Below are 22229 nucleotides of genomic sequence, written 5' to 3'. Positions count from 1 at the left end.
CGCTCGCGCTTCGATGGATCAAACGCGATGAGGATAACGAATGGTGCATCGCGTCATCGTCGTCGGCGGGACGTCCTGTCCACAGAGCGTCCCAACCCAACTATCCAAGCCACTACACCGTGATACGAACCGTGCATCGGCAGCGAGTGAGCATCAGGCATGAGTCTCCATCAAATACATAGTTGAGAATAGGTGGATACAATTTCCCCAATCGATGATAAATGTTGCCGTTCATGTAATATGTAAAAAGTAGGTAAACCGCGTTTGTACTAATATGCGCAGGATTGCAATGTTCCATTTTATCGCCCTGAAAAAGCTAAGCTTATGAAACGTCAGTGTGTCGAGTGAGTCACACGCCCCGGAACGAGGCGCATGACATCACAGGCTTATCAAGCGTCGCCCGCGCCCGCACAGAACGAGCGCGCGCCACACATTAGTATGTGAACCTACGAGTCGATGCGATCGGGCTCGTGAGTACGGGACTCAATAGTGACTTCCAGCCCTATTCAAATGTTACTTTGGATTCACTAATGTGAATGAACAAATGCTTTACACTACAAATCGTATTATAAGGATTAGGTAGGTAAACATTTTTTTTTTGTAGGCTCGAAAACTACTGAACCGATTTGAAAAATTATTACTGTTAGGAAGCTACATTATCCCCGAGTAAAGTAAGCTATATTTTACCCGTTTGCATCACATGGGAGGCCACTGAAACTGTAGGAAAGCAGCTAGTAGTCTATACAAAGATTAGCAAGCGCTAACCTCAGAAACTACTAGACCGATAGAAAAATATGTTTCAGTGATAGAATGGTAATACTGGCTAAGTACTTTATCTGGTTAAGCGGAGTAGGTAGTTCCCATTGGGCGTAGGTACATTATACAAATCCGATGGCAGAAACTAGTCTTAATCAAATCTCAGGAGGTTTTATTGTGACAGAGGTAGAAGTAGATCTTTGTCTATTGGGAATAAATTGATAATATTTCAATACAATACATATTGTAGTGTACTGTATTATCACCGATATCTGTCGTCTCGTTGTCGCATAGACGCGGAGAGTGCACACTATACTCTATGGCCAGTTGGCGGGAAACCGGGAGAGTGTGTGGCACGGGAGTAAGACGTTATGTGGGCAAGCGAGCCGATATCCTAATTATCGGATGGTAATTACAGAGACACAGGTAGGGCGAACACTACATTTGGCGACGAGTGAAAATATGATATTGGCGGCGTGTCTGTAAGTAGCGAACATTATTTCTTTTGAATTGAAAAGAAAGGAAGGGGCAGGTATGGTAAGTTCAGTTTGCGGATTAGAAGTCCCCCTAAACAGCCGAAATCTGAACAAATTGGCCGTCTGTCCAAAGAACGTGCAAGTTAAAGTTTCTAGTAAGGATGCTAGTATGGTATCCAGTCACCGACTCGACTATAAATTATTGTATGAGACTAAAGAATCTCACACCAGTGCTCATGTCTAGGTTTTACTTGGAAAGTTTAATTGTGTGTTCTTTGAAGCATATAAGTAAGTTGTACGTTAGTAATTGTACTGTATATTCATCACATAAGGGTTTTCCAGAAAGCCTGTATCATAATATCACATTGCGTATGAAATTCATGTATTTTTCACCAATTGAACATAGAACATTCATTTGTTTTAAGATTGGTGCGAATCAGTAAATCGTTTTAATGCTGTGATGCTACATGATGGCTATGATTACAGCATACAGCCAAACATCTGTCGTGGGAGTAATTTCCTTTATGAAAGATAAATTACATTGTGTTCCTAGTTCCTATCATAAAGTAAATAATCTTTGGTTCCCATTGACTATAAAAGTGTGAAAAGTAATCAAATCAAATCAAATCATTTATTTCATGTAGGCCTTTACAAGCACTTATGAACGTCAAAATTATAAACAAGTTTGCTTCTAGTTGCCCATTCCAAAAGTAGCTTCCTATGGAGAGGAACGGGCAAGAAACTCCATGGTTACTCTTTTTAAAAACATAATAGGTGTTACAATTTGTATGTATTGATACATACGATAATAACATGAAAAAGAAATGTTTACAATATTTTTTGGGTTGACTTTGAGAAAGTTATACAATGCAAGTTGAACTAGGAAGTTATAAGAGAAAATTATTACACAAACTATTTTAAGAAGTTAATAAATTAAACAAACCAAGTTATATAAAGCAAAAGAAATAATAACTGGGAATGCAATTATGACTGAAAGTTTCAAATTAATTTGTAACTTGTAATATAGTGAAATATTTGGTGAACTGAGTACATAATATTATAAGTACCTTGAGTTTGTAAGCAACTCCCTACTACAATAATTAAGTTGTTATTTCTACTAAATAATCTGTTTTGAATTGAGTAATTTTAAGTATTTGTAAGTTAATCTGGACGAGTACCTTCTTTAAATCTTGATTAATTTCAGATTTTCTGTGCTGGTGGTTTGGATAATATAAGCTTCCAAAACTAGCTTCCCTCCCAGAGTCTAGTTAACTACTTACTTGCTACATTGTTCTGGTACCAACTTACTTCAAGAGACTTGCTTACAATATAGTGGATATTACAAGAACAAACTGGTGGTTTTGTACCTTTAGTCAACTGTTCTATAAATGACAAACATGTGCTAGGTATTTAGTTAAACAAATAGCACATTGAAGGACCATTGTAAGTTGGACTATGTATGTTGAAGTACTTACCCAGCTATACTGGTATGTATGCACATATGTACAACATTCCAACCCGCTTCCAGTGGGTTGCCTATCTAGTTAATGTTAATTATAACGGTTGCTCAGTCACCCTGAATATAATTCTAATCCTTTTAATTTAGTTTGTTTTGCAGTATTAAAGAGGTTGTTATGTTACAACAGAGATATCTCAGAAGATGCAGAACAGGAAAACAGTACCAAACAGCAATATTAGATGGAAAATGTGGATCAAAACTTTTGGTATTCAATAGATAGAATCTTTGGTAAACATCCTAACTCATGATCCTAATTTGAGTATTTTAGGTGAATATGAAACTCTTAGACCAAAAGTTTAAGGAACTAAGCAATGGAGCATTTTTGTACTTTAATTAATTCCCATTAAGATTTGTTGGGACAATGCTGCTTTATTTACCTAACTGGGGTTTCACATCTGTGACAAAATCTTATAAGAATGAAACATGGAAGGAGTTTCAATATAGATACTTACTCTGGGTACTGTCTAATGATTTAGATTTCATAATTTGGTGATTGCTTGTGCTTCTAAAATATAACCTTCAAGATTCAGGCTTGAGTGGATTTTAATTGGTATCACGATTGACTGACATTGGTGCAGTTTAACAGAGTAGCCCTCATTGTAATATTGCTATTTATTTGTAAATTATACTTTACAGTATTGCAGTGCCCAACAAGAATTATAAGTGTAAACTAAATAAACTTACTTAGAAAGTTGTTGGGAGAATAACATAACCAAGACATGAAATAGAATCCATTTATTGATTTGAGATTAATACATCTATCTTTTGAAGTAGGTACAATGTGTAGCCTTCTCAGTTGTTGGCTACAAATGTTCTTGGCATACTGATTGTTGTTGTTGCTTTGCCACCCACTTGTGAAACCTGGAGATGCCTGCTGACCGAACAGTTTTTGAAATTTTCAAAGCAGCGGCACCAAGCTGCCTGGGTCCTGTGGCACCTGCATTTTATCTGCGGCGCTTGGTTGTTCACTAAGTAGGTACCTACTTCATAGGTTCTAGGTTTCTATTCGGCGTTGCTGGGCGCATGAATTGGGAATCCTGCGGCCAATCTATAGGTGGACGGACGTTGTAGAGGGGTCGGCGATCGTTTCTACAGGGGGAATTGTGCATCGACGGGAGCGCTGTTTGTGAGTTGCTGTTCACTTTGATGAAAGGAGGAGGAACAGTAGTTGAGAGTCTCTATTGATGGATTCTATTCTATGTTAAGGTGTTTGTTTGTGTTTTGTAGTTTCACTGAATGTCACAGCTACAGATTACAAAGCTGATGACATCTGTCAAAGCGCGTTTCGTTGCACGACGTAGTTGCACTGACCTCTATATATACCACTGGACAGGCTGTTCCGTACGTTTGACAGCAATTTTTTTGTGCCCATTTGAAGCGCCAATATCGTCTAAGCGAGTGTCCACAGAACTAATTTTGACGTATAATTTCAAATGGCTGTGAGAGAAGTGTTTGTTCATTGGTTCACTGTAAAATAATTTTAGTACCACGGACACTCGCTACGTCTAACAGCGCCAAAATGGCGATTATCAAACGGGCACAAAAGCACGTTGACAGCAGCCTGTCCAGTGTATAAATATAGAGGTCAGTGCGTAGTTGTTAACTAAAATCCTAAAAAGCTGATAAGTTAAACGTAACTATAAAGCAACGGCTTTATAGGTGCCTACGTTATAATCGTAACGTACACATAGCACTAAAGTTAAATTTGTAGAATTGCGCCCCTGGACACTCATTGATGTAGAACGCTCGAAGCGTAGGTATATCAGAATTCTTTTAGAGAGTGTATCTGCAGAAGCATGCAAGTGCCAGCGCTGATCCATACGGTTGAAAACCGGATTACTTGTTGCAATGCTGAGATAAGGAATTAAGCTTTGAAATATTCCACTCTCAATTAATAAAAGGAAACTGTTACCAAAATTAGTTGAGTTTGATTCATATTATGCTTTAAGCATTTGCTATTAATTTCATTTGTAATAATTTAAATAATTTTGCAATGGGGTGTCAAATTAGATGTGAACGGTGGCTGGTCCAACCGATCTGTAACTATGTAAACATGATTGCTAGGTAGGTGGGTTCCGAGTCTAATAGGAATACCTACCTTTACTTAACACATTAGTAGTGCACTAAACTGTTAGTGCTCTGTTGTCATCGAGATTAAATGTAATTCCCCTAGTAGTACAATTTTTAGAATAGTTAACGATACAACATGAGTAAACGAGATATCTTTTCCGTCAGGAGAGCTGCGTTTCGACCGTTTAAGTTTTAAACATTGTATAATAGGTATACTGGCACCTAGACACGTTGAAAAGCAGATTGGAAATACAAAGGTATTTCATTTGTAGACACAATTTACCACTTAGGTACAACCGTATAAATGATTGTGTTATGTTGTTATCAATAAAAAAAAACTTCTGAAATATTAAATTAAATTCTACTTTTAGTCATTATGTGTGTGTAGGTACTGGCAGAAATCTGCTAGTTCACGAGCCCACTGCGGAAGTCAACCGGGTACGTACGTTTGTGTGATCATAATTACTATGTATTTATGTACATGTTTGAAAAACTAGAGATCGTACGGCAGTACTAAATAGTAGAACTATTATATTTGTATTCGTAAAGCTTTGCGAGGCACGTTCCACTGTTGCTAACAGTAAGGTCCGTGAGAAATCGTAAAGTTGCGCGAAAGTATTAAATAGTAGAACTATTATATTTATATTCGTAAAGCTTTGCGAGGCACGTTCCACTGTTGCTAACAGTAAGGTCCGTGAGAAATCGTAAGGTTGCGCGAAAGTATTAGATAGTAGAACTATCATATGTACCTATAGACCTATATGCCTGAGAGGCGAGAACTTGTACAGCTTTACGAGGTGCGACCTGCAAGGTTCGCGAGGATTCGTATATGTTGTGTGCAAGTCTTGTACAGCTTTACGAGGTGCGACCTGCAAGGTTCGCGAGGATTCGTATATGTTGTGTGCAAGTCTTGTACAGCTTTACGAGGTGCGACCTGCAAGGTTCGCGAGGATTCGTATATGTTGTGTGCAAGTCTTGTACAGCTTTACGAGGTGCGACCTGCAAGGTTCGCGAGGATTCGTATATGTTGTGTGCAAGTCTTGTACAGCTTTACGAGGTGTGAACAGCAAGGTTCGCGAGGATTCGTATATGTTGTGTGCAAGTCTTGTACAGCTTTACGAGGTGCGAACAGCAAGGTTCGCGAGGATTCGTATATGTTGTGTGCAAGTATAAAATGGCAGGGCCTGGCATGGACTTGAAAGTCACGTTCCACTGTCGTGGAGTCCTTGAGTAACACTCAAAGGTTTGCTTTAAACGGCGCGGCGGTAACTTGTTGGTAAGGTTATTGAAAGTGGTAATGGTAAGGTAATGTGTGAGTAAAAGGTAAAGTTAATAATTTCCATAAATCGTCAGTGTAAAACGATTCGACTGTAGTGACATTTCAAAGTTGTCCGGTTGTTTATAAAACACTAGCAAACGCTACGCTAGTAAAATGCACGTAAAAGTCATTACGGGGCTTTAATCGCAAGTACGAAGCATCAGGAAAAACTTCATTTCATCATTATTGTTTTAACTCTGAAGCTAGAAATAAAATTCTTACATTGGGACAATGCATTCTGAAACTGTTTTTCAAGTAAGTGAAGTAAAATTATTCAGTCAAAGCCCGACAAGGGCAAAGGCAATACTTGGTCATTTGAAGGAAAAGGGAAAGGAGTAGGTAGCTAGAGTAAAATGTGAGGAAACCACTGGGAGTATGAAGATTTATTATATTCCATTAATAGGCAGGTACAGTTTGGTTTTATCTATTTTTATATTCATTTTGATTTTGCCGCTAGTGGATCTCAAGTGTTCGTAATTGTTTCGAGCATGAGATACCTACCTGAATATGTCATTGCCTAGATATATAAGTAGATGATTTCGATAATAAACTGTTTGAATCGGACCAAGCAAGATGAGTGCTCGTTGGCTGAACGTGCAGCAATATTTGAGACTGTTTGATTCCACATGGACTAACAGGCGGGATATCGGTGTCCATCGACTGATCACCAGACTGGTTATTGATGTCGGCAAAGTGACGGAGTTTAATTTTTTTTTACTAAACAAAGGAAGGGATGTAGTGTACTGTATTATCACCGATATCTGTCGTCTCGTTGTCGCATAGACGCGGAGAGTGCACACTATACTCTATGGCCAGTTGGCGGGAAACCGGGAGAGTGTGTGGCACGGGAGTAAGACGTTATGTGGGCAAGCGAGCCGATATCCTAATTATCGGATGGTAATTACAGAGACACAGGTAGGGCGAACACTACACATATTATCTACACTTACTAAGTATTTTAAATAAAATAAATAATCTATCTACAATTATTTACAATAAATATCAAAAACTATCCTAGTAAAACAAACAACTAAAAAGCGTCAAAAAATTCGTCCCCATCGCTGTCAACTGGGAGCGTGCCCAAAAGGCTGGCAGCATTACCTCGTTGGATCGCCATGCTGATCCTTTGTCCGAGGTAATAGCCAGCCTTCTGGTCACGAGAAGCGTCAACCAGCCGCCTAGAGAGATCTGTAAATAGAATGTGGGCCTTCGGACCCCACGACCCGAGGGTTTCAACCAAAAACGGTTCGAAAATGTAGTTTCCAACAAGGCCACTATATTTCCGCCGCTTGAGGTTCTTTGCAGCCGCAGCGGCAGCAGCAGCACAGCACGCAGAACTTTTAAGGTGTGATGGCGCAAGAGTATCGACACACACACAAATAAATTAAATTAATGATACTAATTTATAAATACTAACTTGTGTTAGTTTGCTCTTTTTCCTCCTTTGATTTCATTTGATCCTTTGATTTTGTTCAATAATTTGACGTTAAAATGTAACGCATATAAAATTGTAATGAATGAATAATAATAATTTGTCTGTAGGTATTATAAATTAAATTATCTCGGGACACCTTGTCACACACGGTCGGTTATCCTCATGGTAAGTTATTAATTAACTTGTGTTAGTATGAGTGTTAACACAACTGATAAAGTACTGACCGTACCGGGATTAAATAGGTACCTATAGCCTGAATTTTTTTAAAAATCGGTCTAGTAGTTTCTGACTTTATCCATTAGAAACAAACAAACAAAGTTTTCCTTTTTAAAATATTTGTATACAAAACCTATCTATGTATAATCTACACATGTAAGAAAATATCCCTATTCAAAAATGCTTTAACAAAACAAAACACGGTCTTACGCAGTTTTCGTCTTCCGTCTGATGTCATTTAATAAATTGTAATTTAATTGATGCAATAGATATCGGCTCTTAATGTTTGTATAGATTAGTTTGCTCTATTGTGTTCACAATATGGACGTCTCGAGAATCTTGTAAGTTTAGTTTTTTTACTAAAAATTAACTTCTAAAATCACTCTCATCCCATCCTCCGAGCCCTTTTCCCAACTATGTTGGGGTCGGCTTCCAGTCTAACCGGATATAGCTAAGTACCAGTACTTTACAACTTCTAAAACACACTAAGAAGTAAAAATAAACTATTTTTAGTGTTTTAGAAGTCAATGTCTAGTGGAGGCAGCTATGGTTATTTCGCCACCGACTTCCAGGCCGATGCACCTAAATAATAGTATTTTTTTTTTGCTTTTTAGTGTTTTTAGAAGCCTATATTAATGTTAATTTATATAAAATGTTGCTAACTGTGATCCAGGTGTCTTTGAGTACCTAGGAATCAGAAAAACAAAGCCCCGACAAATTGTGAACCTCGTCCTTTTTGAGAAGTCTTTAAATTGTATTATTTTCTGTTACTAATATGGGGAAGTATTTTGTTTGTTTGCAAAGGCTCCAAAAAAACTGAACCTATTTGAAAAATGCTCTCAATGTTGGGTAGCTGCTCTATCTCCGGGTGGCATCATAAGCTGTGTTTTAGCAAGCGCCTCTGGCAGTTAACTGTCTCGTTGGTCTAGCTGTCGCAAGCGTGGCTGTGCACGAAGTCTCGGGTTCGTTTTCTGGGTCGGGCCGAAATACGGGCTTGGTGGGTTTCAGAAACTTTTTTAAACACGGAGCCTTGAAGTTGGTGATCGATACACCACCCGTGCCGCGCCTGATCTCTCTCCGGTCGTGTCGGATTGCCGTCCCATCGGGCTATGAGAGTGAAGGAATAGGGAGTGCACCTGTGTATGCGCAAATGCTCGTGTACTATAATATGTCCTGCGGAATTGGCTGATCTCCGTACTTGAGAACAGCCGCCGCGCCGTCGCCGATAATTATCATCATCATAATTGCAATTTGAATTATTTTAATTGTATTATTTAAAGACGTTATGTAACAATACGTGTTGTTTGTCTTTTTGTAACAATAGCTTTGTTTTGTAAACATAGACCCGTGTTTTCACAAAATAAACTATCTTTTACCGTATGTTTGTTTGTACTACTTTCACGAAAAAAGTACCTACCTAGTGGATATATTTGATGAAACGCGGCAGTAATAAAACCAAGCTTGTGTAGGTAGGCTACTGTATATCCGGATGCGGTAAGTAGTTTCCTAGTTAGTAGTAAAATAATAGTTTTTAATGCCATTTTCCGACTGTTATTATAATTAATATTTTTTTGTTAGATCTAGGTATTTAACTCAATACTTACTTAGCATTCCATACCTATGTTATAGATACAGGTGGTACCTACATTTTACAGTCTAGAAATAATATGGACCCTATAGGGCACAGCTTAAAGAAGTTGGAGAGTTTAACAAGAGCTTTTTATTAAATTATAATTATACTCAACAACATATTACTTAATTAGTGTTCATAATATATGAGTCTTGGTGTGTGTAACAATTCTTGAAATTTATTTATTTATTACTAGCCTATAATGTCCCACTGCTGGACAAAGGCCTCCCCATCTCGTTTCCACACTTCCCCATCTTTCGACCGAGTCCACCAGTCTCGTCACGCCGTCTCTTCCGGGGCCTACCCCGCTTGCGGTGTCCTTCCTGGGGCCCGATTCTCCTAAGTTAATAATGTCAAAATCGAATAGAAATCGAATCGCAATATGATCGCAATAGCAGTTTTAACCATATCGGGTATTCTGCTACTAATAAAAGACCAATCGTATTCGATTGACATTTGATTGGTGTGCGATTGGTCTGCTATTTTGGTGATTTTGGTCTATACGGTAGTTTGCTGTACAATCATTTTGCAATCGTAAGTCATTTGCAGACAAAATGATTCATTATTGAATGACAGAAAAGGATAAAAACGTTTATTTCAAAGAAAAAATAATGGAATGCCACATACGCTTTAATCGTAATCGAGTCGGGATTGGATCTCAGTCGAATCGAGTCGAACGTGAATCGTATGTCGCTTAAGTAAAATTAGGAGAATCGGGGCCCTTTGGTGTCCACTGGGTGACAATAGTGGCCCATCTTTCCGGATGCATACGGCTAACGTGTCCGGCCCAGTTCCATTTCAATGTTGCCGCCTTTCAGCCTACATCAGACACTCCTGTTCTGGAACGTATTACGGTATTCCGTATGCAATCCGTCCGTGTAATACCTAAAAGGCTACGTTCCATTGCTCTTTGTCAAACCTTGAGTTTGGACTATTTGTGAACAGATTCTTGAAATAAAATGATTAAAATATAAGATATTTTTTTTTCTTTTACAGTGGGTTGGCGATTTTGTCACTGCTCTACATCATGCTACCAAACGAGGCAGCTATTGACCTAAATTCCTACAAATGCCCCCTAGAAGACCATCCCCAATACAAAAATGATACAGTTGGTAAGTACCTATCTACACTTTTACACTTAAATTATACCTACTTAAAGCTGAAGAGTTTGTTTCTTTGCTTGAACGCGCTAATCTCAGGAACTGCTGGACAGATTTGAAAAATTATTTCAGTGCTAGATAGCCCATTTATCGAAGAAGGCTTCTTTTTATCCGGGTTCGTGCAGAGGTTTCCACAGGATGCGGGTGAAACCGCTGGCAGAAGCTAGTTGTGTAATTATATCTAACCATTTTCAAGCGATTTCCCCTCGTCCCGTGGGAATTACTGCCCGTACCGGGATAAAATATAGCCTATGTTAGTCGCAGATAATGTAGCTTTCTAATGTAGAAAGATTTTTTTTTAAATCGGTCCAGTATTTTTTAAGTTTATGCATTACAAACAAAGTTTTCCTCTTTTAAATATTATTATAGTATAGATTAACTAAATATACTTATTTAATCTATTTCAGTGCACAATATAACAAGGACGCGAATCTGTTTGAACGGTAGAAAGAAGTTGGGCTGCTGTGTTCCTCGACAATACTGCAATTTCAGCACAGCTCATATTGACCTGACTCTCTATGGACCTCCGGGGTATCGCACGTGAGTATCGAGAGTAGATAAACAACTTTTTTACAATAAGCATTCAGTTAAAATATATAAAAAAATCCGGTTGAGTGCGAGTCGGACTCGCGCACGAAAGGTTCCGTAGATACCATTATTTATAAAACCGCATCTACCTGCTGCCGCTATCGATATCGAGCAAAAATGGGAAAAAAAATCATGTTTGTTGTATGGGAGCCCCCCAAAATATTTATTTTATTCTAGTCTTCAGTATTTGTTGTTATAGCGGCAACAGAAATACATCATCTTTGAAAATTTCAACTCTCTAACTATCACGGTTTATGAGATAAAGCCTTAACGGACGGACGGACAAAAGAGCGAAAACAATAGGGTCCCGTTTTACCCTTTGGGTGCGGAACCCTAAAAATATCCTGTTCCTTTTTGGGGATTCGGTTAAAAATAAGTTGCTGCGTTAATACCTAAAATATGATATGGTTCTTCGATGCCATACGCAAAATAAACAAATAATATTTTATACAAAATTTTATTAAATGTCTATTAATTAAAATCTTCATTATTTTACATAAGTCTTCATCATACTGTAAGTATTACTTATAATAACAAAAATAAAGATTATTTACAATGTCACATCTATTTTACTGTGTCTCAAATCTCTCTCAAGTTTGTCTAAAATACTTTTTTATATTGCTGAGTTCTTAAATAAGCATTTACCATCTTATTACAACCCGTGGTTTAAAAGAGTACCAGTAAGTACTAGGTAAAAAACTTAATACAAAGCCGGGTACTTTTTAAAACTCTGTTTTATAATAAGGTGGAATAAGTATAGTTTTGGATACTTCCCTAACACATAATTGAATTGTTAGTCAAATACATATAATAAGAATAAAAATATGTATGTCAATGAATCTAAATCGTGCACATGGAGAGGCCTATGTCCAGCAGTGGACTGCGATAGGCTGATGATGATGATGATGTCAATGTATCTAAAGCCTGGTTTCTATAAAGAGAAGCAATTCAATTTGCTTGTTCCCGTAACATAAGCCTCATAGAGGTAACATTAAAAATTACTTTCTGTGAGCAAAAATTATTTATCGGTTATAGAAACGAAGTATAAGTCGATGAGTTTTTATAACAAATCCAATATTAATAACTTTAACACTCATGGTACCACTTATTTTTGGCTAAAAACGAGATACTGAACAACCGTTTACAATGAGCACACTGCCAATCAGTTTCATTGCTATGCTTTTCACTAAAATGTGACTCCCATGCTTCTTTCCAAGACGTCGACTTAGTTCCCGTAATCTTAATCTTACAAACCATACACTCCGTTTTCAACCATTCCCAAACTAGCGGTATAATACCATCAGACTTCTGAACTTTATCAATAATGTACATGTACATCGGTGTAATAGTTTCTTCTAGTTGTAAATCGTACCGTGGGTCCGAATTCTGATTATTATCCGTGTACAAGTACCGTACGTAATTGTACTTATTTGCATGTCTCCTGTAACTGGCTGGTACTGTTAACGGGTCAATAACATCAAGTTCGTTTTTTATTAGTTCGACGATTGATCGGATGAAATCGTACATTTCTGGGTACCGTTTTGCACTTTCTTGTAAGATTGTAGAGAATTGCTGCAGGAAAGAATTCCTGCTACAAATTCTTTGATTTTTCGATTTGTTACCGCAATTCACTTCGAAATCTCTAGAGAAACTTACATCAGTTGTAGTACGGTCTTTTCGTGCTTTATTTATTAGCACATGGCTAAGTTTGTACGATAATTCACGAACAAAAGAAAAATGTGGCAGCATTATAATAATTTTCACCCAACAGCCGTTAAGAATCTCGTCAAATGTAAGGTTCCTTAAATTAATCCGAGAAGGGGTGATTTCGGTCATGTTAAAAACTGTATTGTTAAGATCTAAACGAGGTTTTCTGAAAAAGAGGTTGTTCAACTGTTCTCGTGTACATTGGATCTCCATGATAACGTCATTTGTTTCAATGCTTTCGTCAACTTTTGATGTCTCTGGCTGGTTAGAATTTGAATTTATATTCCTTACTGCTTCCTGTGCTAAAGGTTTTGCCGCTTCGAGCATAACGCCTAAATACTCCTTTAAGTTTTTATATTTATGGTTTAAAACTTTAGAGACAGCTTCAAAATCTTTAATTAAGCTGAGTTTCGTTGATATGCGTTCCAACTCCTCCCATTGCGGCCAATCTTTCAAGTATTTTTTAATTATTTTGATGTATATGTCGACTTCGAGCTCGTGGCTAGAATTCACACAAATATTAAACTCGCTCTGTAATATATCTATGATTTGTGCGTTCGTCATAACTGTGTTCTGCTTATTTCTTATTAAACGTCTTAGTAGAAGCATTATTGGCCGTTCTGCAATTCAAAAAAGTTTACATATTGTAGAAAAGTTCGTAAACAAAAAAAGTTTACATCGTTTCTTCAAATAAATACGTACTTTCATCACCATCTGGGTCCTCGTCCTGACTATCAATGTACTCCACAGCTTCCACACTGTTCGAATTATCTTCCTCCATAATAAAACCTTAAATTAAAAGAAACCTTTTGAAATAAAATAACTCACATGTACGAACGCAAACAAAATGCAATTTTCAAATTTTCTATTTGACATTGACAGTAATGACAGTACCTGCGGATTTGATATTATATGTTACGTTCGGAAATTAAGAGTTGACCCCAATAAGCGTAAAAGAGATCACAATAAAAAGGAATCCTTAATGATTATAAGTAAATTCGCTAATTTAATTAAAGCCCTTTGGAGACAGATAGATCTTGAAAGCGTTTATGAACATTGGAGCCATAATTTTTGTAAAAGATGCTAACGACAACTGTATTTTTTCAGGACATGCAAGCATGTATGCTGCCCTCAAAAGTACATCTTGGCGATACCATTACCAGCCAACAGTACTAAAGTAACAGCTAAACCTACAGTAACATCATCATCATCATCATCAACATCATCACAAGATGTCGATAGCTCCAGCGCGGATCCTTATGATAACTTTGTTGAAGATGATGATTAGATCATATTGTAACCCCGCCTTTAAACTTGCAAGTTGACTCCGTAAAAAAACGGAACTTCCGTAAGTCGTAAAAAGTTCAAAGAAATTGCTAGGGGATTTTTTTAATTTGTAAAATCATAAGTTAATTACCTACGTATTGAAGCCACTTGATTAAAACTTAAAGTGTAAAGGCGGCCTTAGACTAGTTGTATTTACGAAGTTCACTCCCTAGGAAACTACAAAAATTAGTTAAATAAAATGTTCCTTATCAGGCAGGAAAGTGTATCAAAAGGAGATGGCCAAATTTTCATAGAAAAAAAACCCAGATTCGACAGCAATGAAATGGTTACCAATAGGTTCCTTATGATAGACCTTTGATGGTGCCAAAAAATCCAGCCTGAAATCCATGGGGTATAGGAGCTATTTCATAATATAGTTAAAATAGGTTATGTTGAATTAATGTTTATTTTAAAGATTATTAACATCAAGGAACATAAAAAAGCAAAGTAAACTAATATTTTACAAGCCAATAGTAATAACTCCATGGTTTCCGAGTTGGCCTAGTGATTAAAAGGTCTTGTATGTAACCACTCCAGATACGATTAAGCACCGACCTTACCTACTTGGAGAGGTTTCGCAGTTACATGCAACCTTCACAACTGGCTATGAAACGTTTTTTTCAGAAATTGTCTTTGAAAATCGCGCCATGTGACATTGTCAAATATAACAAATGACTTAGCAATGCAAAACGGTCCAATCACGAGCCTGCATTCAACTTCTAATGAACATCAAACAGTAAAAGTAAACTTTTTTGTGAACTAAAATCTTGATCGAAAAAACGTTGTAAAAAGAGAACCCCATGGTTTTTAGATGATTTGAAATACTTTTTAAAATCCACAAATTATACTGAATCCAATCATACATATGAAGTTCCTGTCGACTCTGGGTGTTTTTTTGGCCATCTCCTTTATTTACTTCGGGTAAGATCGTGGCATGTGTCACAAAAAACGGAGCATATACATGCAATATAAATCGGTAGTTTGCTTTCATCCGCTTTCAGACTCAGAAATTATTGGAAAGGCGTTTCACAATATTGTTTTCCGAGCAGAATGTGTTAAGACAACGTTTCTGAACACCCCTTTGTTTTGTAAACAATCGTTAGGCCCCGGCTCCATAATTGTTCGCCCCGACTGCCATCACCGTCGTGTGGATTAGTACTTAAATAAATATTGGGCTTAAAATGCCAACGTTGGGAGTTGTTCGTCACGATCGATCCGAATTCCCAGGGTCTAGATTTACGTGCAATTTTGGCGCTAACCTTTGGGGCCGGGATTACAATCACAGACACGACGAATTCCGAAATGTTTTTAACTTTTGAGCAGCCACACTTTTATGATAGGACATTTATGTGTATATTGTAAATAATAAAATGTTAAACATGCATTTAAGTAATGAATTGTTTTATTTACCTCTATATGCCATGGTCCCAAAATAAATGGTTGTTCGACGATTTACAGTGATTCGCAAGGGTTGCGTTCGCAGATGGTCCGCAGACTGACGCGCATGCGGGGTGCAAAATCTACATTTCTTATATCAATGAATATTAGTCCCCTCTCCCCATTTAATAGGGCTGATGAATGAATACATTCGTACCCACAAGCTCAGACAGATGTAGACATCTGTCGGGGATGAAATATAAACAAAAGAAGAAAAACTAAAACAAAAAATATCATTACTATTTATATCAAGTTATTTAATGAAAAGTAAAGAAATATAAATAAAAAAAACGCGAACAGCCACAGGAATTTATATCTTTAAAACAGCGCCACCTATGCGCGAGATTTGTAATTTCGTCTTGATTGATAACACCGCCATCTAGTGGCTACTGGTCAAAGTTGCAAAGGCTACAGTCTGGACACCTTCGATGAGCTTTCCGACCGCGCCGGCAGTATTTCGAATCGTTCGTTTTGTATTCATGGTAGTTGCCTGACCGCGTTCTTGACCTGGAACATGACCTGGAGAAATATATTTAGAATTATTAAAGATCAACTTTACTACGCTGGATGCAGGTCGCCTCTAACAGGTATCTGTGGAGATCTAAGGGGGAGGCCTATGTTCAGCAGTGGACGTCCTATGGCTGAGATGATGATGATGATGAACTTTACTACTCAAACACAATGGTGGATACCCAGGAGTACTGGGTTGCCCGGGTAACTGGTATGAGGAGGTCACACAGGTAGTCGCTCCGGGAAAACACTAGAACTGAGCTGCATCCTAGAATTTCCCCAGCTATGTTGAGGTCAGCTTCCAGTGTGACTGGGTGCACATGAGGACCAGTGTGTCACATGAAACGATTGCTTGTTGAGTAAACCTGGATTTAAAAAGACTGTAATCTCTTTGAGCAATCGTGGTGATTAAGGTAACTCCTCCGTATTAAAAGAGGTCTATATGTGCTCTGCAGTCGATTCATCCCATCTCTTCGCTAATCCGCTGATCTACTAAGTTCTTCCTAAACGTCATAGCTCGGTGACTGGTGCGTAAAGAATATGGGCAACATGCGCGTCCATGGTCAGAAGTTAGCTGCCATAAAGTGCCGAACTCTGCGCATTCGCAGAGCATTCGCCAGATGTGGAAGAACCAAACAAACTCAAAAATCGTCCGTACCTACCTTGATCGAGACCGCGATAGTCTGGGCGTGTGATGGCACTCATCCTCTTCCTCTTCCTGACCTTTGAACAACAGTCCCCAGTATTGGTACACTAAGTATATCAGGGTTAACACTGCAGCCAACTGGAACCAAAAAGGTTGCATACATGAAACAAATAAGGTGGCAGTAGGTAGTCTTTGAGACTGGCCGTTGCAAAATTGAAGGAGAGGTGAATTTGAGTTTGAGAAGACTTGAAACGAAAGAGCTTTGAGATCCAAAATGGTTATAAATAAGAGTCAGACAGCCAATCAGATTACATTTTGAATCCTTAATAATAACGGGATAGCAGATAGAAAAGTCGCCGCTCACCAACACGCATGCCCAGCGCATTGAGTTTGGACAAAGCCCCCCAGAGTGGGAGTGGCCTTTGTCCAGCAGTGGACGTTTTCGGCTGTGGCGACGACGATGGCGACGAGGCGACGTGTACATATTATTAATCAGACAGTAAGAACAGTGCATTCAGGTGAAAGCCAGCCAAAAATACAAAAACTGCTCGCTCTTTTTTATAAAAAGTTAATGGAAAACTTTAACATAATGGGTAACCTAGAAAAGGTTTAAATTACATGAACACAAAAGACTCCATTAACGAAGCAATAACTAAGCTATTAGACGATTATTTAATTGAATCCATTATGGAGCAATTACAGCTATATTGACTACATTATGACCAAAATCGTGTCAGAAAGTACGATTATATTTATCAGTGTGGACGGTTTTTGTCTCCCCTATCTGGAAAGAGGTTTTACTCAATCTTAGGACTCTATTCAAAGTAGTTTTAAGATTTCTATTTTTACTGTCATCATTTCAGAATTTTATCACACACAAGTTGTTCAGGAGATCTAAGGAGGTTATCATTTTTCATACAGTTTGAATTTGTCTTCATCTTTGGGGTGGCTGTAAGAGTCTATGACCAAAATTAGCAGTTGTACAAGGAGGTGAAACACCAATTCCACGATGGGGAAATCTGATAGGAGGAAAAGGCATGACAAGGCTAGACATACCGCAATGTTAAGCTGTCTAACCCGAACGAAGTCAACTATTGAGTCTATCAATGTTTCCATTGCCGCTGCCTACAGAGTTTACGTAGGTTTTTGCGAAGAAACCACACTACATGGCCTGAAGCATACTGTCGAGAAAAAACTTCACTGGCTCGAAAGGTTGGGTTGTAGCCGAAAATGTTCTAGTTAAAAATATATCACTTAGAATTTATTTGTTTTAAAAATACCCATAATTTTACGTTTCCGAAATGACAGTTGGTTGTTGATGGATAATGACGTGTTCTTTTTATGAATTCTTCTTTTTTTATGGTTGATGTTTTTTGGGTTTGCAAGGAGGATTTCATGCTGTATTTTTCCACCATTTATTTCTGAGTACTGTCTGTTTATTTCATCGATAAAATCAGCACTGAATCTCTTAATATTCTGAGCCTCAAAATCTTCTAAAATAAATCTCTTGGTAATTAAGTTATCAGTTCACTGGATTGAGGAAGTCAGATCGGCAGTCGCTACGTTGACTGCTCGCTCTGGTACTCAGTTGCATCTGGTTAGATTGGAAGCCGACCACAACATAGTTGGGTAAACGCTGGGCATACATGATGAATATTGATAATGTTTCAGGGTACTCTGGCTAGCTCTGACAATGAGTGCATTTGGAGGTGCTGTGTATTGCGCGCTCAGCCAGTATTTTAGGTTAGTAGACTTTATGTATAACATTTTATGATAAACCTACAATTTAATTACTGTTCATATTCTTTTCCATATCCTTAAGTATTTTATGGTTCATCTCGACGCATAGCCACGACTGCCGTGCACGAGCTCCCAGGTTCGATTCCCGGGACGGGGCAAAATCCCTTTGTGAGTTATATGTAGAAACTTTCACAAAGTTGCCCGCCCGGAGTCTGGAAGTTGGCGGAGTTAGGTACACCCCCTTGTCTGGGAGGGGCACTTAAAGCAGGCTCCCCGAACGCGAGTTCCTGAATTGAGAAGAAGTCGTTGTTACAATTTGTTGTCAGAGGCTTTCAGGCGGACTTGAGAAAACTCTGACACTAGAGCTTATTAGGTGATTTAACCTGCAGCCTACTCGATAAGAAGAAGAATAGTTTATCCTCGCAGGTACAACTCAGAACCAGTGGTGGTCTCCCTACAGCGGGACTACAGAACTTGGTGGACGACCTTCCCAGCGGTGACCGCCTGCTTCCTCGACCGGGTACAGCCAGACAAGGCTAGGGAATTGATTGAGGAGTAAGTAGAACATTCGAATTTGGCCTGATCCAGAAGACACGGGTTAAGTAAGTCCCCACTAGATGGACGATGTAGCTAAAAGAAGCAGTAGATGCGGATTGCTGTAGAACGAGTATGCTTATGTATTCCCTTATAAACTACTCTTATGTACTCCCAAAGGTATATACCACCATTATGTACTTCACCTATTACATTGTTACTGCAATCTGCACAATGGGCAGGTTAGATTGGCAATTTAGACAGGGCATATTGGTTTGCCTTACAATCCTAGGTCCCCTTGATTTCTCCTCCTCGAAGAAATCCTTTCCTTTTCCTTGTTATACGCAACTATCCATCTGTTGAAACTCAAACCATTTATATCAATTCATCCTCCGAGCCTTTTCCCAATCATGTTGGGGTCGGCTTCCAGTCTAACCGGATTCAGCTGAGTACCAGTGCTTTACAAGAAGCGACTGCCTATCTGACCTCCTCAACCCAGTAACCCGGGCAACCCGATACCCCTTGGTTAGACTGGTGTCAGACTTACTGGCTTCTGACTACCCGTAACGACTGCCAAGGATGTTCAATGACAGCCGGGACCTACAGTTTAACGTGCCATCCGAAACACAGCCAATGGTGTCTAAGATATACTTAGAAAGTACATACAAACTTAGAAAAGTTGCATTGGTACTTGCCTGACCTGGGATCGAACCCGCGCCCTCGTACTTGAGGTTGGTCCTTTACCCACTAGGCCACCACGACCACTTATATCAATTTAACCATTTATATCAATTAAGGTATATAAAAGAGATTTCCAAAAATTTTTAGGCGTTGCATTGCAAATGTAAGGCATATAATGTGCTTATATCACATTTTCTTAGTCCAACCTTTTCAACCCATCATCAATATTCATCCTGCTGACGGCATATTCATCCTCATCTTCCCCCCAGCACCTGGAACGTGACAGAAGACTCGGACCCTGAGAAGTACCGTTACTACTACGAGTTCATAGAGCTGATAGCCGACGTATCATTCAGGAACAACCTGCAGAACTTCTGGAAGTACCAGACTGATGATACTGTCAAGGGTATCGATTTGCTGGACATGGCTTTAGCTGTCCACCCGTCGTCTGTGCTGCAGGTTATCGTTTCGAATAATGAACATGAAGTAAGTACTGACATTTAAATCTAAATAAACTTAGTAGCTTCTGCTTTGTGAAAGATCCCGAATGTTCGATTCTTTGTAAATTCTCTTGCGACTTTTGCGGGCCGAAGAAAATAAAATACTTAGAAGGAATTTTGTAAATGAGATAATTTTGAGCGGGTTAGACGTTTGCATGGGCATGTAATGAGCAAGCATGAATCACCAGCTCCGAGGTATGAATGGGGATTAATGGAGAAAGAGCGGAAGCGTAAAGAAAAAGGATTTATGTAGGTAATTCCTAGATATTATGCAGCATTCAACAAGAGATTCAAAGTTTAAAAGAAAAATACCCGACTGCCAAGAAGGGAAAGGGACGTTTTTTATTTCAAATAGACCTGGTCTGGTCCTGGCCCTGGGACCTGGTCTTTCTTACAAGTCAAGCTAGCTACAGATTAGACTGGAACTGAAATTTCATTTCTTGCAGGTGCACTGGAACCCCGTGATGACCGAAGTAGGCATGTGTCTGACCTTCAACTCCATGTATGCGGAGTACCAGCACATGCTGCAAGAAGTGGACTGGGTGCCCTTCCCGTTGTTCCAATGCCACTACCATAGCGGGCAGTGTTCTGTGAGAATAGACTCTATGAATAATGCTGTTAGGGTGAGAATCGCTTGTACATTTATGTAATACTAGCTTCCACCAGCGGCTTCGCCCGCGTGGTGTGTTGCTAAAAAGTGCCTATGTGTTAATCCAGGGTATCACCCATCTACATACCAAATTTCAATCAATTCGGTCCAGCCGTTTTTGCGTGATTGCATAACAAACATACATCCATACATTCTCACAAACTTTCACATTTATAATATAAGTAGGATTATTTAGAAGTAAAGGGCTAGAATGGAGCTACATCCGATTAGACTGGAAGCCGACCCCAACATAGTTGGGAAAAAGGCTCAGAGGATGATGGCTAGAATGGAGACTACCTACTAACAGAAGGAAGATGATGAATACCAACTTGCTATATTTTAAACCATTGTTATCAACGAATATTATTGTTACAGTATTTTATACATTCTCCTTACGAGATATCGACGGCCATATCCAACCCGACTGGCGAGGTTTTACCTGGTGAAGAACTCATCATCGATTATAAGGTGAACTTTATTATTTTCTTCCAATTATGCAAGCACTAACTCTACGTACTTCTTTATATACTCCTTCAATGTACTTCCCTACTTACCTACCATATGTACCTACTCCTTATATACCACTCTGTTAAACCCTCGTTTACTTCCCTACGTTCCTACTCTTTCATGTACTCCCCAATGTAGGTATACTCCCTTACGTCCTTACTTCCTTATGTACTACTAGTTTAGACATACCTTCCCGTTTAAATATTAGTACCAAAGAATTACGTAAGGCTTAATCTTTCATCTACAGGTGATAGAGATCCAAGCGTCCCCGAACGTGAAGAGTTTGAGGACTGAACAGCGCCGCTGTAAATACCCTGATGAGTGGATCAGTGACTCCATACAGGTAGACTGTCGATTTTTTGTTTGAATGACTTTAATGTCTCCAAAAACAAAATAAAGTCAATGTTGATGATTTCGCTACAGAATTTCAACGGTTTTAACAAAATATACTAAGGGGTTTCGGGTTGCCCAGGTAACTATGTTGAAGAGGTCAGATAGGCAGTCGCTTCATGTAAAACTCTTGGCACTCAGCTGCATCTGATTAGGCTGGAAGCCGACCCCAACCCACTTGAGAAAGGGCTAACCTAGCCAGATGACAGAAAGCATCTTTCGCTGGGGAATCAGGAGTTTGAACCAAAAATTGACTGAAAATGACTTCAAATATGTTTCAGGCCTACAGCTTCTCTCTATGTCAGATGCACTGCCGGAGCCGCATGGCTGTCATGTTCTGTGGATGTAGACCATACTTCCACGTCAAAGGAGGTGAGCATACAAGAATAATGGAGCCAGGGTGTCTCTTGAGCATAAGTCAGCATAACTGAATA

General features: G+C 38.8%; 4 protein-coding genes across 4 annotated transcripts; 2 read left to right on the top strand and 2 right to left on the bottom strand.

The window, feature by feature from the left end:
• Nucleotides 1-8015: 8015 nt before the first annotated feature.
• LOC126056149 (uncharacterized) lies at nucleotides 8016-14187 on the top strand. The gene is made up of 4 exons (XM_064042996.1): nucleotides 8016-8131; nucleotides 10417-10532; nucleotides 10988-11120; nucleotides 13983-14187. Exons 1-4 carry the CDS (start codon nucleotides 8112-8114, stop codon nucleotides 14161-14163), a joined length of 450 nt encoding a protein of 149 aa, XP_063899066.1. The 5' UTR covers nucleotides 8016-8111; the 3' UTR covers nucleotides 14164-14187.
• On the bottom strand, nucleotides 12194-15758 carry LOC110380820 (uncharacterized). The gene is made up of 3 exons (XM_021340939.3): nucleotides 15612-15758; nucleotides 13578-13664; nucleotides 12194-13495 (listed from the first exon to the last, which is right to left on the bottom strand). The coding sequence occupies exons 1-3, from the start codon at nucleotides 15622-15624 to the stop codon at nucleotides 12255-12257; spliced, it is 1341 nt and encodes a 446-aa protein (XP_021196614.3). The 5' UTR covers nucleotides 15625-15758; the 3' UTR covers nucleotides 12194-12254.
• A 108-nt stretch (nucleotides 15759-15866) lies between these two features.
• LOC110380818 (uncharacterized) lies at nucleotides 15867-18129 on the bottom strand. Its single transcript, XM_021340935.3, has 3 exons — nucleotides 17851-18129; nucleotides 16811-16932; nucleotides 15867-16157 (listed from the first exon to the last, which is right to left on the bottom strand). Exons 1-3 carry the CDS (start codon nucleotides 17908-17910, stop codon nucleotides 16025-16027), a joined length of 315 nt encoding a protein of 104 aa, XP_021196610.2. The 5' UTR covers nucleotides 17911-18129; the 3' UTR covers nucleotides 15867-16024.
• A 358-nt stretch (nucleotides 18130-18487) lies between these two features.
• On the top strand, nucleotides 18488-22226 carry LOC110380799 (uncharacterized). Its single transcript, XM_021340912.3, has 7 exons — nucleotides 18488-18537; nucleotides 18961-19089; nucleotides 20019-20235; nucleotides 20696-20872; nucleotides 21274-21366; nucleotides 21653-21748; nucleotides 22077-22226. Exons 1-7 carry the CDS (start codon nucleotides 18488-18490, stop codon nucleotides 22224-22226), a joined length of 912 nt encoding a protein of 303 aa, XP_021196587.3.
• The last annotated feature ends 3 nt before the right edge of the window (nucleotides 22227-22229 follow it).

This window comes from Helicoverpa armigera, chromosome 30 (assembly GCF_030705265.1).
Source record: "Helicoverpa armigera isolate CAAS_96S chromosome 30, ASM3070526v1, whole genome shotgun sequence".
Taxonomy (NCBI): Eukaryota; Metazoa; Arthropoda; class Insecta; order Lepidoptera; family Noctuidae; genus Helicoverpa; species Helicoverpa armigera.
Note: the sequence above shows the minus strand (reverse complement) of the source record. Positions and strands in the feature narration are given on the sequence as shown.

Excerpts from the sequence above, each read along its gene's own strand:
- LOC126056149 (XM_064042996.1), top strand. The coding sequence starts at position 8,112 with ATGGACGTCTCGAGAATCTT. Across the intron at positions 10,533-10,987 it reads ATACAAAAATGATACAGTTG|TGCACAATATAACAAGGACG; the intron begins GTAAGTACCTAT and ends AATCTATTTCAG. Across the intron at positions 11,121-13,982 it reads GGACCTCCGGGGTATCGCAC|GACATGCAAGCATGTATGCT; the intron begins GTGAGTATCGAG and ends GTATTTTTTCAG.
- LOC110380820 (XM_021340939.3), bottom strand. Across the intron at positions 13,496-13,577 it reads GGACCCAGATGGTGATGAAA|AACGGCCAATAATGCTTCTA; the intron begins GTACGTATTTAT and ends TTTGAATTGCAG.
- LOC110380818 (XM_021340935.3), bottom strand. The coding sequence starts at position 17,910 with ATGGAAACATTGATAGACTCAATAGTTGACTTCGTTCGGGTTAGACAG. Across the intron at positions 16,933-17,850 it reads TTAGACAGCTTAACATTGCG|TTGGCTGCAGTGTTAACCCT; the intron begins GTATGTCTAGCC and ends TTTTGGTTCCAG. Across the intron at positions 16,158-16,810 it reads CTATCGCGGTCTCGATCAAG|GTCATGTTCCAGGTCAAGAA; the intron begins GTAGGTACGGAC and ends ATATTTCTCCAG.
- LOC110380799 (XM_021340912.3), top strand. The coding sequence starts at position 18,488 with ATGAGTGCATTTGGAGGTGCTGTGTATTGCGCGCTCAGCCAGTATTTT. Across the intron at positions 20,873-21,273 it reads CTATGAATAATGCTGTTAGG|TATTTTATACATTCTCCTTA; the intron begins GTGAGAATCGCT and ends TTATTGTTACAG. Across the intron at positions 21,367-21,652 it reads AACTCATCATCGATTATAAG|GTGATAGAGATCCAAGCGTC; the intron begins GTGAACTTTATT and ends TTTCATCTACAG.